Source organism: Dermacentor albipictus, unplaced genomic scaffold, assembly GCF_038994185.2.
Source record: "Dermacentor albipictus isolate Rhodes 1998 colony unplaced genomic scaffold, USDA_Dalb.pri_finalv2 scaffold_11, whole genome shotgun sequence".
In the NCBI taxonomy this organism is placed as follows: domain Eukaryota; kingdom Metazoa; phylum Arthropoda; class Arachnida; order Ixodida; family Ixodidae; genus Dermacentor; species Dermacentor albipictus.
In genome coordinates, this window is record NW_027225565.1 from 2,006,257 (window position 1) to 2,024,634 (window position 18,378).

The 18,378-nt window shown below is 45.5% G+C and overlaps 1 protein-coding gene across 2 annotated transcripts in view; it reads right to left on the reverse strand.

Moving 5' to 3' along the window:
* Positions 1-18,378, reverse strand: part of LOC139051405 (arylsulfatase B-like) — a 170,507-nt gene that overhangs the window by 72,840 nt on the left and 79,289 nt on the right. For both annotated transcript variants that reach the window (XM_070528426.1, XM_070528425.1), the window contains one exon: positions 1,922-2,081. In XM_070528426.1, the coding sequence (XP_070384527.1) occupies positions 1,922-2,081 (160 nt within the window). The remainder of the gene's footprint in view (positions 1-1,921; positions 2,082-18,378) is intronic.

The following is an 18,378-nucleotide window of genomic DNA, read 5'->3' on the forward strand; positions in this document are numbered from 1 at the left end:
GGAGTGGCGCTTGGAATAAATTGTCTGGCGCTCGCATTAACTTGACTGGCGCAAGGATTAAATTGACTGGAGCTTGGATTAAATTGAGCAGGAAAACCTGTAGTAACTCCGATACAATAGCATCTGCCTTTAACTCATATTTTCAATCCCTTTTTACTGAAGATAACCTCGAACTTCCTTCTTTTCAATGTGGTACAGCTTCAACAATTAGTGCATCTCGATGTATAACTTGACGGTGCTCTTAATTTAGTATTAAAGCTTGATGGTAAGATTTCCTGTGGTCCTCACGGCATTTATAATGTTTTCCATGTTCGTTAGTCACTTTGGAGTAGTCGTTATCTTACAGTTATGTTGGTACACAGGTTAATGCAATTTTAATAGTTTTTTCTAAAGCGTTCCACATTCTGGTTCACCATAATATGCTGTTTAAACTCAACCTCATCCTAAATAATCCCAAACTAGTTGACTAGATTGCCAGTTTTCCGTCTGAATGTTCCCAATATGTATGCTATTATGCTTCTGACTCCCCTATTACTAATGTTTCCTCTGCCGTGCCACAGGGTGCAGTCCTCGGCCCACTTTCTATTCTACATTAATGACTTGCCAAAAAATATAATTACTAACATACGTCTCTTTGCTGAAGATTGAGTCCTGTGGTTACCATAATATTAAATCCCCTGAAGATCATAGTGTTCTTAACGACGCATGTTCACACTTCGACGCATGTGCAACACCTGGCAACTCAGTATAAACGTCACTAAACGTGTTTTGACGAAATGCACTAAGCATTTAACTCCTTCCGTTTTCCCTTACCAATTCAGTTACTCTTTTCTACTAAGAGTACCCGTATATAGAGGCATCGGACTCTTATTCTCTCACGACATACGTTGCAGCAAGCATAGTATTGACGTAATAACTACCAAATCACTTAAAAACTTGGCTATCTCCAACGCTCCCTTAGTGTCGCCCCTCAAGAAACTAAATTGCTAACATACAAAACAATAATCCACCCAATCCTTGAATATGCATGAATAGTTTGGAAAAACGATATAAACAAGATTGAGTCGGTACAAAAGAAAGCTGTTGGTTGTATGTACCGTCACTAGAACCACGTTTTTTTTTTACCTTCTGCTAACTTCTCTAATCTCAACTTGACCACACAGGTAACACGTCGACACAACAAAAGCATAAAGTTCCTGCACACCTTAATTAACTGCCCACGCTGCACCCGCTTAGATAAATACTTTAGACTTTCTGAACCTTCCCGCACCCGTAGCTCTCACGACCTAAATATTTTGCCACTGCAAACCAGAACTGACATGTATAAACATAACTTTTTTTCCCTGAACAGTTGAACGTTGGAATGCATTGCCTTGTAATGTTCGTACATTGCTCCTGGCCAACGTTTTTGTCTGCAATTGACATATAATGTTATCGCCACTCCCCTTATAGCCCAAGATGGGTTGCAGTGTGTAAAAATAACTTAATAAAATGAATAAATAATGCGTTAGCTGTGCCAAACGCGCAATAACGTGCTTCACTGCTCACTCGAATATTACATACTCATTTTAGCGGCACATGAAAGTACCAGTTATATTATTGAATGTCATTCAAATCTCATTCTTGAAATGTGCGTGCGATAAGTGTGATCAGAATACGGAGTATGCGATAAAACGAAGCCGAGACTTTTCATGCCGCACCCGCTGGAAACAGAAGACGTGGCTACACTAGACGTCTAGAGTTGTTAGAGTTAAAGAGACGTTGTTAGAGTTAACAGGAGTTCACTGGGCCACAGTTTCATTAACTTTTTGGGAGTCTTGATCTTAACATTTGCGAATCACGGTGTGCAATACTAAAAAACTGAATGTGCGTTTGATGTGTGAACATATGTATTTGCCCTCCTTTGTCGATGAAGACTTACCCATTCTCATGGCATAGATTCCAGTCATGAGAGATGACCGGGAGGGTGAGCATGTTTGAAGAGTGTAGTACTGGCTCAGCAGGATTCCTTGGGCAGCCAGTGCGTCCAAGTTTGGCGTAGGGATCTGACATGACCCGAACAGGCTTGTGTCGGCCCAGCCCTGCGTGCACATGAAGATTGGATGGTAACATACACGGTGTCACCAGTGCCGGCACATTTAGAGCTGGCAGGATAGTTCTAAACACTACAAAATGAGCAAGAAAATGCACTATTCCCAGCTAGCACTGCATAAGGATTGAATCTTTAAAAAAATGTAAGGCATTTTACTTGAAAATAATTAAATGCCTTCTGTTCACCGTCGCCTTGATCAGTCGCCAGTAATATTTTCCGTGGTGACATTCAGTTTAATAATAAATTCTGTTTTGTGAATTAATGTTCTGATTGCTGCTCTTATTACTAGCGCCAGTACAGAAATTGTAGATATTTAGGAGTGTCACGGTGCGGCATTATTCGATTCGGCGAAGCACCGTTCAACGGGCGCCAAAAGGGTCGTAGTAATAGGAACCGGCGAGCAAAACGGTTATTGCCGGCCACTCGCACAAGCGACCGAAAGAAGTCGAAGGTAGGTTTAGAGATTATTAGATTTTTGTCGTCGGTGTGACCGTGGCGCCCCGACAGCTTTTTGTAGGAGCACCTGTGCATTCTCTGCCCCGCGCGTGCAATGAGATGCTTACTAAGAAGGCCGGGGGGGGGGGGGTGCGAATATTCCGAAATATGTGGTGTGTATGCACAGTCCTGTGTCCACGAAGTGCTGACAGTGTATGGAGTACCTCTGTGCAATGCTGTGTCCACGAATTGCTCACAGTGTATGTGTGCCGACAGCGCCATAAGTCCAGCTGCCGTAGTTTCTCCTGTGTTTGCGAGGGGACAATGGAGGCTCGCCACGGACTCAAGGGTGTGGGTGTGTGGTGCAATACGTGTGAGCCAACTCTATCAGCGGAGGGGGAGCCCCCATTCCCTCGCACTTAATTAAAGGGGCGCGTACAAGACCTTAGGAGGAGCTGGTATACAATTGGGTGAACTTGATTGCATCGTCACCAATATCTGCCGTCCTCCAACCGATTGAACTAGGCAAAGGAGAAGTTCTTTAAACGCAGGTTTTAGACCAAGCTAAGCCGTCTAGAAGCTGAGCCTACAATCTGCTGAAAAGCGTGAAGGAGCTAGTGCAGTCCAGTATCGCTTGGGCCGCCTAGCCGCGTCTGAATTGCGATTTGCTAGTTGGCGTAACAGACGACAAACCGACCTCTGCAAGGAAGCTCACGGTAGTTCCCCTCAAGTTAGCTCAACCTGCTCGAGGGAAAACGTCAGACCTATACACCCGGGAAACCCAGCCCAGCAATCGCATCCACCGCAACGAGATCGGCCTACCAGCGTTCTTCGGGAAAGCTCTGCCGCCTACTCCACGCTTTATGAACTTGCTGCAACTGCCCGGCCATGCGTACGCCATCATTCGTGTTCTTTTGAACTCTCGTTAGTTGATCACCGTTAAGTGTGTTTTGTGTAGTGTTATTTGCTACATTTACTGTTAACTGTTCGTTGTATTTCTTCTGTTTTCATCATTGATCTGGATTAAGTGCATGTGTTTCAGTATTCTTGTGTTTTTTGTTTCTTTCATTCTTTGTGCCATTGTCAATCGATAAATATTTTTTTCTGCCTTATTCACGACTCTGACCCATTCGCTGTCATCGCTCGAGTACAGAACGACCAACCGGCTTGTATACCCCGTCGATGACTTCACACCGACTGCGAACGGATGACAAGCCGTTCTAAATGGGATGTTTGCACCCCGGTAATATTTGCGGGTTTTATTTTTTCAGGCTGAGAATGCAGGCCCCCGAAGTCAGGAAAATATCACGTGCCTACAGCCTTGCACAAGCATTTGAATGTCTAATAGTTTAGAATCCGATCGAATTAATCAACGTGATTTTAGAACTCAGCGGCTTCACTTCAATAATATGAATATGTCTCCTAAAGAAAATATTCACCACAGTTGTACAGTGAAATTTCGAGAGTTGGCCAGTCAAAATTTTGACATCTCATGCAACTGATGGCTGTGTAATTCACTATTACACAAGAAAGAGTAAAATTGTGCAATCTATCTCAAACCATTTTTAAGATTCCCTTAAAAGGGCCATGTATGATCCCTTCAAAACTGAGAACGCACTGGAATGAGTGCGATGTATTTCAAAACTATTTTCTCAGAAGGTGTCACACAACCAGCGAACAAGGCGCCAACGCCAGGCCAAGTTCCAAAGCCGTCTTATCAGCTTCCGAAAGTAACCCCACGAAAGCACGTACAATTAATAAGGGGATCTCTGGTGCGCCAACGAAGGCCGGTTGTGGTTCAAAGGCTGAGTCAAAGCCCAGAGGTGCAGAAATTCAACAAAATATATTCTTCAAATAAGGCGGTTACATGCACAGATGCACAATTCGGCTAGGCACATCAGAATACATTTGAAATGGGGTGAACAAAACTATGAGAAATAATTAACGACAAGCACTAAGAGTTTGACACATACAGTACAGAACAAATAGGGGCAATAGTGTCCCCTCGTATTAGCTCATGGTGCTCTTGAGCCAGATATCCTCCGCGTCATCACCACCATCATCATCAGCCTGGTTACGCCCACTGCAGGGCAAAGGCCTCTCCCACACTTCTCCAACTATCCCGGTCATGTACTAATTGTGGCCATGTTATCCCTGTAATTTCTTAATCTGATCCGCATACCTAACTTTCCGCCGCCTCCTGCTACGCTTCCCTTCTCTTGGAATCCAGTCCGTAACCCTTAATGACCATCGGTTATCTTCCTCCTCATTATATGTCCTGCCCATGCCCATTCCTTTTTCCTGATTTCAACTAACATGTCCTTAACTCGCGTTTGTTCCCTCACTCAATCTGCTCTTTTCTTATGCCTTAACGTTACACCCATCATTCTTCTTTCCATAGCTCGTTGCGTCGTCCTTAATTTAAGTAGAACTCTTTTCGTAAGTACAGACACCTCCGGCACCGTGAACACCACTATCTGTACCTGATGGCAGAGCTCGCGCAAGTGGTCCACGACCTTCTTCAAGCGCTGCGCTAGTCCTGTCTCTTTCCTGTTTAGGACTTCATTTAGCCCACCTGCTACTATGACAAGGTTGCACACGTGTGCACTTTCCGCGAGCTCCATGACAGAACCCAGCGTCCACCCCGGCAATGTCCCTACTGTCCCTCTTTCATCGCCTTTGACCCTCTCCACAATTGCTTCTGAGTGACTATCTAGGTTTGAGTCGCCGGCGATAATCACCATTTCCTTCTATGCTACCTCTCCCTGCTTCCCTTTGTCCTTTTCAGCGTGATTCGGATATACAAAGGACACTGACCGATGCACTCCTGCACTTTCCACGTGGCGGCCTCAAGGTAGGTATTTGGAAAGATTGGATCCGCTTTGTAGACGATCACAAGGAAGAAGACAGGACAGACGCAAAATAACTGCGGTTTATTCGAGGGAAACACTCAAATATCAGACCATGCCAGTGCAGGCGCATCAAGGTATCAGCAGCAGAAAAGAAGAGGAAAAACACAAAACTAGAAAAAACCAATGGCGTGGCTCAGCTAATCATATTATCTAGGAAACGTGCCTCCCTATTGTAAAGCATGATCAATGTAATATTTATAATATATTATATTATATACCTCTAGAAGTTCCTGTGCTTTTTCGTTACTGCACTTGTGCAGGATCTTAACCTGGTTGAGCAGAAGCCTGCATTTATGATCATGGGTAAATGACGTTTCTCCCGGTTTTTAATTCACCTTTCGTGTGCTCGGATTCGCACGTTCAAACAACGGCCCGTCTGGCCTATGTAAGTTTTGCCGAATGTCAGGGGAATCTGATAACGCCAACTTGGCAATCTACATGGGGGTTCTTGTGTTTCACGCCGCAGCCACCTTGCTTCTTTCTGGCGTGAAGTCTCCCAATGCGGGCGCAAAGGTGACTCAGCTTGCAAGGAGCCGAGAAAAGGAGTGGGACACCGTGCTTGGTTGCTATCTTCTTCAGATTGTGTGCAGTTGTATGGACATATGGAATTAGGACTGGCTTTGAAGCTTTGTTGGTAACATCAGAGTTTACTTTTTGAGGCGCTTTTAGCCTCTTTTCGAGCGTTTCAACCACTGCCAGCACAACCACATCAAGGAATCCAGCCTCTTTCAGCCTAGAAATTTGCATGTCGAAGCTGGCCTGCATCGCATGCGTACATGGCTTCTTCAGAGATTGCTCAATAATCTGTATACCAATGGCCCTGTCGGTGATTTTAGAGTGAGCTGAATCATAGGGTAACAGTTATTTTTGTGTGCGAGGGTAGAAAGAGCAACAAACGTGCTCTTTTCCAAAGGTAAGTTTGAGGTCAAGGAACTGCAGAATGTTATGGACAGGGAGCTCATGTGTGAAGGCTAGACCTAAGGCATTATTCTCAAAGAGATTTAAAATGTCCGCAATGGCATCGTCATACATAGAATGATTTCGTTCATTCAGCAGCACAAGAAAATCGTCAACATACCTGAAAACGTGTGCTACTTTGCCTTTGTCAAGTACACCAAAGAAGGCGCTCTTTCCCGCTAACTCCTCACCGCGTTACACGCATTCCACGTACTTTGCTGGCACTCCCTCCCCTGTCACGTCGGGGCACTGCGTTCCATTGTCACGACCATTTTCGTTCACAATGGCGGCCCTGTTCAGCTTTTCCTCGGCTGCTTCAAGTCTTTTTTCCACCGCCTTGCGTGCATCACGGTCTATATTTAGCTCATTTTTGAGCTCTTCAGCCTGTTTGAGAAGCTTTTTCTGGAAAGTCTCAATTTTGTCCAGCGTAGCTTCGACATCACAATGCGTGCCGATTTTCATTCGTCCCCTCATCTGTCTTGAGGAACCCCCCACGCACTGCCTGGTTTCCCGGCTTTCCTGCCATGTATTGCATGGCTTTTTCTAAAGCAAATACTATAATACTATAATATTGCAGAGCGCGTGCCTTCTGTCAAAATAGCCATACCCACAGGATCTAAATCCTCGAAATGTCGCAAAGTGATTCTCACCAATGTTTTACAAGCAATTAGCGCCACAGAGACTTAAGGAATGACACGTTGGTCAAATGGTTCTGCGAGACGTACTCAAGTGGTTTAAGCCGGTATGGCCGGGCTTTCTGCTGCCGTTGAGGCGGATGAAGCATGCTGCGTGATGTATGCACGCATTTTTGAGCCTTCATTCAGCCTCGGAGATCAATTGTGTATTTCTGAAAGTTCCATTCACTAATGTGACCTTATTGCAGTATTATGTTCTAGTTCTAAGCTGCGGCTTAGGAGCAATGAAACATACGCGATGACCGTAACAGCGTGGATGCCGTGCTGCTACGATAGGAGCTGTGCTGTTATACTTTGCGAAGCGTTCAAACTGTTATATTCAGATTACATTGCGTCACTACTTGGTTCGGTGCATGAGGTTTCCACCCATGAATAAAATAGTTTTCGTTAGTACGTTACAGTGTGAACTGTACTTGTCCAGCAAGGCGACCGTTTACGAACTGGGTGAGCGTCCTAAGTAGTGGTAGGTGCTGGATTAAAGATATCTTTGTTCTCTATAGCTCTTGGTCCAAGCATGCGGCATCAACCTTTATGCGGCCGTTGTGCGCCTGACTATGCGAAGTCGTATTGCGGCGTTAGCACGTTTTCTATTTATTTTTCTAGAAAGAACATGAGAACCGATTTTTTTTTGATTGTGTTCGTTCCGTTGTCTACAACGCACTCACACGTATTACGGAAATTTTGTCGTCAAAAATAGCCCCCCGCCCCCCCATCGCAATCTCTTTATGCGTTATATCTCGGATATTATGATTTTACAGGGCAAAAAGGCAATGCCGCAGCACATAGCCTACATATGTATCATGCTGGTTCACCAAACGCAGTGATCGCTGTGCTGAGCAGCGCCATCGGCTTCATGCAGGAGGCTAGCGTAGACATATAGTGATTTCAAGCCTACTAGACCTAAGTACCTGAGAACGATGCCGGTGCACCACAAATATTTGAGAGCACCTGCCGCTTAGATATTTCGTGATTGCCTTAGGTTTGCCGTGCACGAGCATGCGCTCTTATGTTTTAGTCCCTACGCCAAGCGATCAGACAGTGAGCAAATTTACCATTTAATGCTGGCAATACAGAGACGCTGGTTTTCTTCGTTGAATTAAAACCGATATACGCAAAAAAGTTCACAAGACATACACACACCACGGCTGACAATGCGTGGCACATGTTCGTGCCCCCAAGAGATATTTCTGCGTACTGCTGTTACCGATGCATCGAAAGGCTTATCTGACTACCATATATAAAAGGACATTGCGTAAACTTCACAAAGTGCGAGCTAAAACATCTCGAAATCGTACCGCAGCACGCGACAGCCGTACTTTCAAGCAGCGCCGCTCCGGATCGCACAATCCAGAGAGGAGCAAAGGCTCGCCGCACGCCCTTTCCTCCTCGCCTGATGAAAAGGTACATATTGTCGAAGCTTCCAGTACCCGTTCATCGCGCGGGTTGTCTGGGGCGTACGTGCTCTCTCCCTCTGTCGAAGCTGCCGCGGGGCTTAAGGACTCTTTTGCTAGCTTGGGTGAAACGCGGCGTGCCCTTTTATTATGCGCACTTTTGTGACAGAAGGTGTTCAAACTGACACACCAATAACATAATCAAGAGTGGTCCAACAGGGCGAACAATGTTCGATCTGGGCTACGATGGGAATTGTTGAGAACTTCGTGCATTGGAGGCGTGGTGGCTCGCTCTCCGTCGCGAATGAACTACAGTGTTGTGTCGCATACGTACCCTGAAGTCGTAGACATCGTTTCTCCGCGCTGGCGCTTCCGGGTGTGTACCCGCCAACTCACAAGATTTCAATTAAGTTCCTACGCCAGGCTGTTGCAATGTATGTCGATTCGCTTAACGTGCATTGAGTCACAATCGGGGCCCCTGAACAACGATATAATCAAATAATGAAACTAATAAAACATTAAATGAGCTGCTAACGTTAGCGCCGTGTCTGAGATTTGAGTGGTTCTGGTACGTGTTGACGCTGGCTGCCACTAGATCAAGGCTACGAAAATGCTAGCCGAGAGTGTCCGCCTGCAAATCTCGTGATTACGTATATAACATTTTGGGTTTACGCGCAGGCACTTCGCTTATAGGGAGAGAAGGTTGCGGGTGCTATTGTTTGGTTTGTTTATCATTCATGTGTTTATGGTATCGCCTAATGCGGAAACGGGTTTAAATAGCATTTTATGTATAAAGTCCCCTGGTATGCTGTACCTGGTTGGCTGTACCGTGTCAGCCGTTTCGGTTCCACTTGTCCTCTCAACAACGTCTTCTGCAACAGTTTATACGGCATGGTGAGCTTTTGCTTAATTATGATGATTGCGGAATTTGGTGGTGCAAGGGCCAAGTATAGCCACAGAATGCCAGGCCAATCATAATTAGCTGGCAGTACACCGATGGATTACGAGAGATAGATGTGACGTGGCTCTAAAAGGGCCCGAAAACACTAGCAAGAAAGTACGCGAAATTTATATTTAATAAGGTTATGGCACTTACTTATGATGTGTACTACGAACGCCCATTATTAATGGCGAAGGAATAATATTCTCACGTAGTAGCTGTCTTTTGCGAGTCGGGGAAGACCCCAGATTTGCTGATTACATGGCTTAGAAACAGAAGCTCAACGTGAGCGAAGCGGCACTTTTAAGGCTTCAGAATGAGCCCTGATGACTTGATGGCCTCCACCACTGTCGCAAGTCGCCTAAGGTGATCTTCAATGTTTCCGGCGAAGACGACGACGTCATCCAAGTAAACGAGACAGGTCTGCCACTTCAATCCTGCGAAAACCATGTCCATAACGCGCTGTAACGTTATAGGCGTCGAGCAGAGTCCAAATGGCATAACCTTCAACTCGTAGAGGCTATCTGGTGCGATGAAGGCGGTCTTTTTGCAATCTCTTTCGTCGACGTCTATTTGCCAATAGCCAGACTTGAGGTCCATCGACGAGAAGTATTTAGCGTTGCAGAGCCGATCCAAAGCGTCTTCTATCCGTGAGAGGGGGTATACGTCCTTCTTCGTGATCTTATTCAGACGACGATAATCGGCGCTGAAACCTAAGTTTCCGTCCATTTTATTCACCAAGACTACAGGACATGCCCATGGGCTTTTCGACGGCTGGATGATGTCGTCGCGCAGCATTTAGTCCAATTAGTGCCTTATAGCTTCACGTTCTCGCGTCGAAGCTCGGTAAGGGCTCTGGCGGAGTGGTCGAGCGCACTCTTCGGTGATTATGCGATGCTTGGCGACTGGTGTTTGTCGAATCCTCGATGACGTCGAAAAGCAGCCTTTGTATCGTCGGAGCAGACTTCTGAGCTGTTGCTGCTTGCAAATGGGGAGACTTGGATTGATGTCCAGGTCTGGTTAGGGAACTGTAGCCGTCGATGTAGATGCGGCAGAGTCCGAGAGGACAAACGCATTGCTGGTTTCCCCAATTTCCTCGATGTAGGCGATCGTCGTGCCTTTGTTGATGTGCTTGAACTCCTGGCTGAAGTTTGTCAGCAACACTTTCATTTTTTCTCCGTGCTGTCAAGTGATCCCTCTTGTGACGCATAATTCACGGTCGAGCAGTAGGTGTTAGTCGCCCTCGATGGCAGCTTCTACGTCAACGGCTGTTTAGATGCCGACGGAAATAATAATGCTGGTGCATGGCGGGATGCTCACTTGATTTTCGAGCATACTCCAGGCATGGTGACTACTAGAGCTCTCCGGCGGTATAGCTTGATCTTCCGACAGCGTTATCGATTTGGAGTTCAGCTCGATGATTGCGCCATGTTGGTTCAGGAAGTCCATGCCAAGAATGACGTGTCGTGAACACTGTTTGAGGATAACGAAGGTGGCAGGATAAGTCCGGTCATGAACGGTAATTCTTGCCGTGCATATTCCAGTCGGCGAAATGAGGTGTTGTGCAGCCTTATATTTCTTGAACTGGGCGGCGATGTGTCCGTTCATTACGAAGTAATCAGCCCCTGTGTCCCCTAACGTGGTAACTGCGTGGCCGTGGAGAAGCACGTCGAGGTTGGTGGTTCTTTGTCTTGCGTTACAGTTAGGCCTCAGCACCGGGTCCCGGTGGGTATCACGTTGACCTGTGGCTGCTATGTGTCGTCGTCAGGTCGTCTTTCATCGGCGTATTCTTTGCTTCCAGGCTTCAACGGGACGGCAGCGTTTCGTTGTTATGTCGTCGAGATAGTCTTTTTGGCGTCTTCGTCGGATGCCGAGGATCTTCTTCAGTTCGACGAACAGCAACCGCACCTCCATCGGTTGCTGCTTTTAGTTTTCCGGAAGTGGGCGCGCAGAGCGGCCCCGGGCTGGGCCAGAGTGTGGTGGGTGCCGCGGCGACAGGTAGCGGCCTGGTGATGGTGAACGAGACGGTCGCCGAGGACTGCACTGAGTAGCGGCGAGGTAGTCCGCGATGTCACACGGGCGCTGTCCAAGCTGTGGACGCGGTGCATTGATGGTGAACCTTCTCAATCCCAAGTCGCGGTATGGGCATCAGTGGTTCACATGGCCGACTTCTCCACAGTGATAGCAGAGCGGGCGGTCGTCGGGTGCTCGCCAAAAGGCCGTTTCCTCACGTAGCTGCGCTGGGCGACGGTACATAATCGCGGCGTTACAGGGCCCTGGCGTGGTCGCGGAGGGGGACTTTGATTGCGGACGACGGCGGCGCAAGTCATCACTTCCGGCTGGGGTTGGGGTGATTGTGGTTGCACCTCAGGAACACACAGCGATCGCTGAACCTCCTCTTTGGCGATTTCGGCGAATGAATCTATTGAGAATGCGAGCTTAGGTAGAATTTCTGCAGCTCCTCCCGTACGACCACGCGGTGGCCAGTGATTGAACTCCGTCGTAATTTGTAGAGTTCGTGCGGCGATTAAATTGCCGGTTCCGCATCTCGACTGTCTTTTCGATGCTGGTGACCTCGCGAAGAAACTCGTCGACGGTCTTCGGTGGGCTTCGTACCATTCCACCGAAAAGCTCCTCCTTCACAGCACGCATGAGTAGGCGGACTTTCTTCTCTTGAGACATTTATGGGTCCGCGTGGCGGAATAGGCTCCTTATTTCTTTCCTGACGATCGCAGTGGTCTCATTAGGCAGCTCGAACCACGTCCTGGCGGCGTCTTCCAATGCGAAAAAGACATGTCGCAGTTTGTTGTCGCTGTTCCAGCTGTTAAATGTAGCGTATGACTCATGCCAGTTTTCTGGGTCTTCGAAAGTTGAACCATGGATCGTCGGAGGCTCCCTGGGCTACTGCAGCACGATGGGGGATGCTGGGGCTGCCATTGGGGTTGACTTGGTTACAATCTTCCTGCTTCTCTCAGGCAATAGTCCGTGCTCCGGAGGCAGTCCTTGCAGCCTGCAGCTACCACGCTGCTTCTTGTTGACGTCGGTGTTGTCTTCCGCGTTCGGGCTTGGGCCACGGCTTCGTGGGGGCGTTCGGTACATGAACGCAAAGCACTTCCACCAGATCTCACGTAGTAGTGACAGTGAGGAAAGAAGAAATACTGGGAATGGCGAAACTAGTGTTTTATTGGGGAACTTGTGCCCTCAAAAACACGCTATACTCAAAGAACGCCGACAGCGGCGAACACAGTCGGCGATCGTCTAAAATCTCTTCTGCGGGTCAAGCACATTTGCTTTTGTACATTAGTCGTCGAATGTTCCAGAGTAATCGCAGGGAGCCGGGTCTTCCACAAAGTTCTGCATAATTCGCGTCGCGCATACACGCGATCACATTACACAAAATTCGGTCACTGACAGCGGATGGAACCATCGATAACATTCCAGAAACTTCGTATACATGCCGGTGCGTCCTGCATTATCCGATAACATTTGTTAGGCGGTGAAACGTGGTCGCCCGATAAAGATAAAGAAGTACACGTGTCACTATGGTTTACTAAAATGTATGTCACAGGCGAAAATTTGCAAGGAGCACTGCTGCCTTATCAGAGCCCTTGATTGCCAAAGGCCCTTAGGCATGTGCTATGCAAAACATTACTATCACGCGACATCCACTGGCAAGAGGATGCTCTGAAAATTTTTCTGCCTAATAATATGTAGCCCAAAGTCATTCAAAAAATGTAGTACTGCTGTGGCGTCAAAGAATGGCTCTGCACCAAAAACCATTAGCGGATGCAGAGGGATGTGCTGCCAGTAGGTTAGAGGAAAGTTTTCCTTTCTCTAAGCTGCTTCTTCGCAACAGTCCAGGAGGACTTGGAGACGGTCAGCCTCTCGGCACATCCTCCACAGATTGGATGTTCTTTAAAAGTCAGCAAAAACTGTGCGTGTCACAGATGTGTCCTCTCCTGAGTCAACAGAATAGATCAGTTCGTCGTGCTTTTGTAATGGAGGGCCATGATTGTAGCCGTAGCCTAATTGCGTGAGTAATAATATTTTCTTCAACATCCCAGAAGTGCTGCCGGTGCTTTCTCTGTTTCTTTGGTGGGAAGGGCTTGAGAGCTATGACAGGGCATGTATAGATAGCTTGTGATGCAATTGATGTAGCAATTTGGTCAGCGGGCATATTACTCTCGATGCCCCTCTTCTTAGGCACCCAGCATATAATGACATGCCCGTAAAGACATTTATTTATTTATTTATTTATTTATTTATTTATTTATTTATTTATTATACATACATAGTAGGCACAACAGAAAGGAGGAGTGAAAATATACAATATTTGCCGTATAGGGCAAGAATAGAAAATCAAACATTAAGGTATTTTGAATTGCGATCTTGAAGTTACTGGTGTGGCAAATTGAGACTGTGGAGGCGGGGAGGCGGTTCCATTCCACGGCTGTTCTTGGGAAAAAGGAAGAATGGCACTAGTTCGACAAGATGACACTTCAATTTTGTGTTGATGGTTGATGCGAGACGAGAGGTACCTTGGTGTTGAAAAGATTTTCTTGAAGAGAAGGGTTGAAGTAATATATTTTATGAAAAAGAGAGAGACGAATGTACATGCGACGTGATCAAAGGTCAGGTAGATCTAGGGTTGTTTTCATGGATGTCAGGCTAGAATGATGAGAATAATTTCAGAGACAAATGGGTGGCGCGGCTCTGAATGCTTTCAAGAGAAATGCCAAGATTGATATGAGCAGGGTCTGATATGGCACAAGCATATTCTAATTTTGGAAGGACGAGTGTTTGTATAGAGTAAGCTTTAGTGAGCTGGGTGCTGATGCAAAGTTTTGTCTCAAAAAGCCTAACGTTCGGTTATCATTGTTAGTGACATATGCAGCATGCATATTCCAAGAAAGGCTGCTAGTACCATACAGGCTGAGATACTTATAGGAGTAAACAACCGACAGGCTAGTACCGTTAATAAAATATGGGAATACGTCACAAGAGGAAGAGCTGGAGAAGACGCGCATACTTTTGCATTTAGCTGTGTTAAGCTGCATTAGCAATTTCTTGCGCCAGTTGGATACGCTATCGAGGTCGTCTTGTAGCTTACGAGAATCACTAAGGTTAGTTATTTTGCGATAGATGACAGAATCATCCATGAGCAGCCTGGTGTTTGAATTAGAGATACAGTCAGGAGGGTTATTAATGTAGATTAGAAAAAGCAATGAACCGAGTACCGAGCCTTGTTGTACATAGGATTTAACGGAACAAAGTCTGGACGGAAATTCGTTAGCGGTTACACAATGGGTCCTGTTAAAGAGGACATCATTTAGCCATGCAAATACCTTGGGGTCAATATTAGGAACGGAAAGTTCAAAGATTGTCTTCTAGAACATGTCTGTCACCTGCCTTTTTCAATAATCGAGATGCAGCTTTTGTTATTCGCGACAAACCCGCTCTTTCCATTGAAAATGCGCTAGCGTCGTGCCGGGGCCGCTTGGGGCGCTAGTTGGTCCGTGTCTAGAAAAGCTGGCTATGATGCCTAAGGAAACCTGGATGGAAACATATGCCTACAACATGAGATGTACACTGTTTTCTTAAAATCTTATTGTCGTTGGCCAGGTTTTACACCATTAGCAGAAATGATTGAAGAAATGTTAAAGAAGGATATGATCATTAGGTGAAGTGATTGATTGATAAAGCACGCAGTCGTCCGCGCATACACGTATATTAACAGGTATGTTAGAAGACAGATCATTGATTTACAGTAAGAAGAGTAGTGGCCCCAGAACGGAACCCTGCGGCACACCGGATGTTAAATTAATAGCAAAAGAGTTATTGTTCTTAAAATAAACGCTTTGTGAACGGCCGGTCAGAAAACTTGCAATCCAGTGATTGTTAAATATTGAGTCAAGCTTGCATAAAAGTTTGGAGTGAGTAGCTGTATCAAAAGCTTTGGAGACGTCAATAAAGATAGAATCAATTTGGTAACCTAACTCACACTAATAATCTTTGTGACTAAATTCTATCAATTGAGTGGTAGTACTGTAACCAAGAGGAAAACCATGTTGAAAGTTAGATAAAATATTGTTATTTACAAAGAAGTCTGAAATATGCCTGTGTAGTATGTGCTCCCACATTTTGCACGAGTTAGATGTCGGAGAGCTCGGCCTATAATTCAGCAAACATCGTCTCTCCCCAGATTTTTATCAAAGAATAAGTATTGCTGTTTTCTATGACGAAGGGACAATACTAGTTGATACCGATTTCTTGAATATGAGCGTTAGGTAGCGACAACACCAAAAAGAATAACGATGAAGAAAAGTATTAGGAATCTCATCTGGGCCGAAACTCTTTTAGTATCAAGGTTCAGGATCATGTTAAGAACACCTTCCTCCGACGCAAAGGCATATTTAATAGGGGGATACACATCACTGAAGTAAAGAGGAATTTCGCGGCTGTCTATTGGTATTGAAAATGCTCTGTAAATGCTGTGGCGATTAGCTTAGGATCCCTAGAGGGTGCATTGTTAACGATAAAAGCGTCGCTTGAGCTCACTTTAGAAAAAAATTGTGCTTCAGAATTTTCTAGGATTACTGCGCAATAACTTAGTTAAAGTAGCACTATAATAAAAATCTCTCGCCTCCTTTCACTTAACGCGATATTCTTCCTCACTAATATGAAACTGTGCTGTAGCATGCATGTCACCCGCAAGCTTTAGGTGTCTCAATCTGGAAATACGACGTGACACATGTAGTAATTCTCTAGTCGTCCAAGGGACAATTGGGTTTTGTTTCTTAGTTTTCAGAGGAACAAACCTTCGGATGCATATAAGGAGAATATTTTGAAGGAAGGAAACTAATATATTACCATCGCAGGACAAGCTAAGCCGTTCGAACTGTTCAAAAGAATTACATAACACTTCAATAATTGAGACTTCATCAGCACGACTGAATTCGTGAAAAGTAGTATAGGTACAACTAGATACAGGGACGCTAAAACAAAGGTACAATAGTACATCTTTGTGATACGACAAAGCGTCTACAACTTCACATTCATATCCAGCAACAGGAAAACACGCACTTACGGACACAAGGTTCGTAAGGGTGCTGCAATGAACGACCTGCTTTATACCAAATGAAAGTAAAAGGCCGACGAACTCTTTGCACAATAGGACATCGTGTCCAGATACAGATATACTTGGCCAGTCGATACCACGAGTATTGAAGTCGCCCAATAATATAACATTAGTAGAAGAAGCGCTATGTTCGTTCATGAAATTGCTTAATGTATGAAGATCTGTAGGGGGTGATCCTGGAGGGCGATAGACGACACCAATTACAAGAGCTTTCTTGTGAAGATTAGCCTTACACCAAACTGTCTCAAGCTCATCAAGTCCTTCGAGCCCACAAAAGTTGAAGTCAGACTGCAGGAACAGTGCCACACCGCCGCATCTTGTTCCACCTTTGCGGTCATTCCAAACTACAATAAAACCAGGTGGTGATATCTCTGAGCCACATATTTAATCATACAACCACGCTTCGGTGACTGCGACTATATAAGGCGAGTAAGTTCTTGTGAAGGGTACAAAATCAAAAAATTTTATAAACTTCTGGCATTAGCATTCAAAAGCAAAATGTTATCACAAGAATCTTGGCGTAATTACTATGAACCAGCTCGTTGGGCAGTTGAAGCAGTAGAAGTATTGATTAAGGTTTTGACACTGTCATCCCAGATGTATTTCACGTTGTCAATGACGGCATGATCATAGCGCAATCGGATTGTGCGAGCATTTTTCCTGTAAGAAGTGGTAGCTTCCCACAGACTTTCTGATGGAACGTATGCGAGCCGAACAATCTTCAGGTATATGATTATCAGTGCCCTTCAGTTTAAATGCATCTTTAAGTACAACTAATTTGCTGCGGTAATCCACAAGTTTAATGATGATGGGACGTGGTTGATTGCCATTTCTTTTGCCTATCCTTTGGCATCGTTCGATTTGGGGGCATTCAATCTTCAGTTGTCTTGTAAGTAACTGTGAGACCAGAGCAAGCAAAGCTTCGTTAGTTTCTTCTGTACGTTGATAAATTCCATGCAAAGTAAGATTACTTCTACGTGATCGGTTATCGAGATCCTTGTTCGAAGACACAATTTTTTTCACTATATCTTTCAATGAACGGATTTCAACACCGATGATATTAGTATTATCACAGGAAGTACTGACTTTAGAAGCCGAAGACAGGGACTCAAGATCGGATAATCGTTTCTCAAGTGCATCAAAGCAAGAATGAACTGTATGTTGGAACTGCTTAATGTCGCTGATTTCTTCTGCATTCTCTTTTGTCCTTCAAGTAGCTGAGCAAGCATACTAGCTATGTTAGGATTTACACCGACAGAAGCCATGTCATCAGATTTACCATCCGATGATGCAGAGTCTGTTAAGTCTGGGGTAGAATCACCTCTAGAACGAGTGAACATCTCGGAGTTGTTTTTACAAGGTTTAGGGGGGCCTGGATTCAACTGATCGTCACCCCTCAGAAGCAATGCACTGACACAACACATGAAATAATAGTGCAAAGCAACAAGCAAAAAAAAAACCATGTCCGGGTGGGCGAGGGAACAACAGCAGGCAGCGGTTGTTTGAGCCAATAGTGGAAGCTCCTTCAGGATAACATACCTGTGCAAAAGGCAGAGTGCGGATGAGCATACTGTCGCGGCTGCCGTTGCCTCACTTACTGAATCCAGAAGCGCTTGGTGCGGGTTTCATATCCTGGCTCTAATATGTCACGGGACCTTCCTGACTGGTAACGGAAACGTCCGGAATAATATCATCGATGACGTAGCAATATGGATCGCTTGATGCGCACTTAGACAAGCCAAGACTATTGTTATTCGGGGAGACAGGGACGTCCAGGCCATGGTCCAGGCGGAGGCAGAAGCTACCCACGTTAAAAGT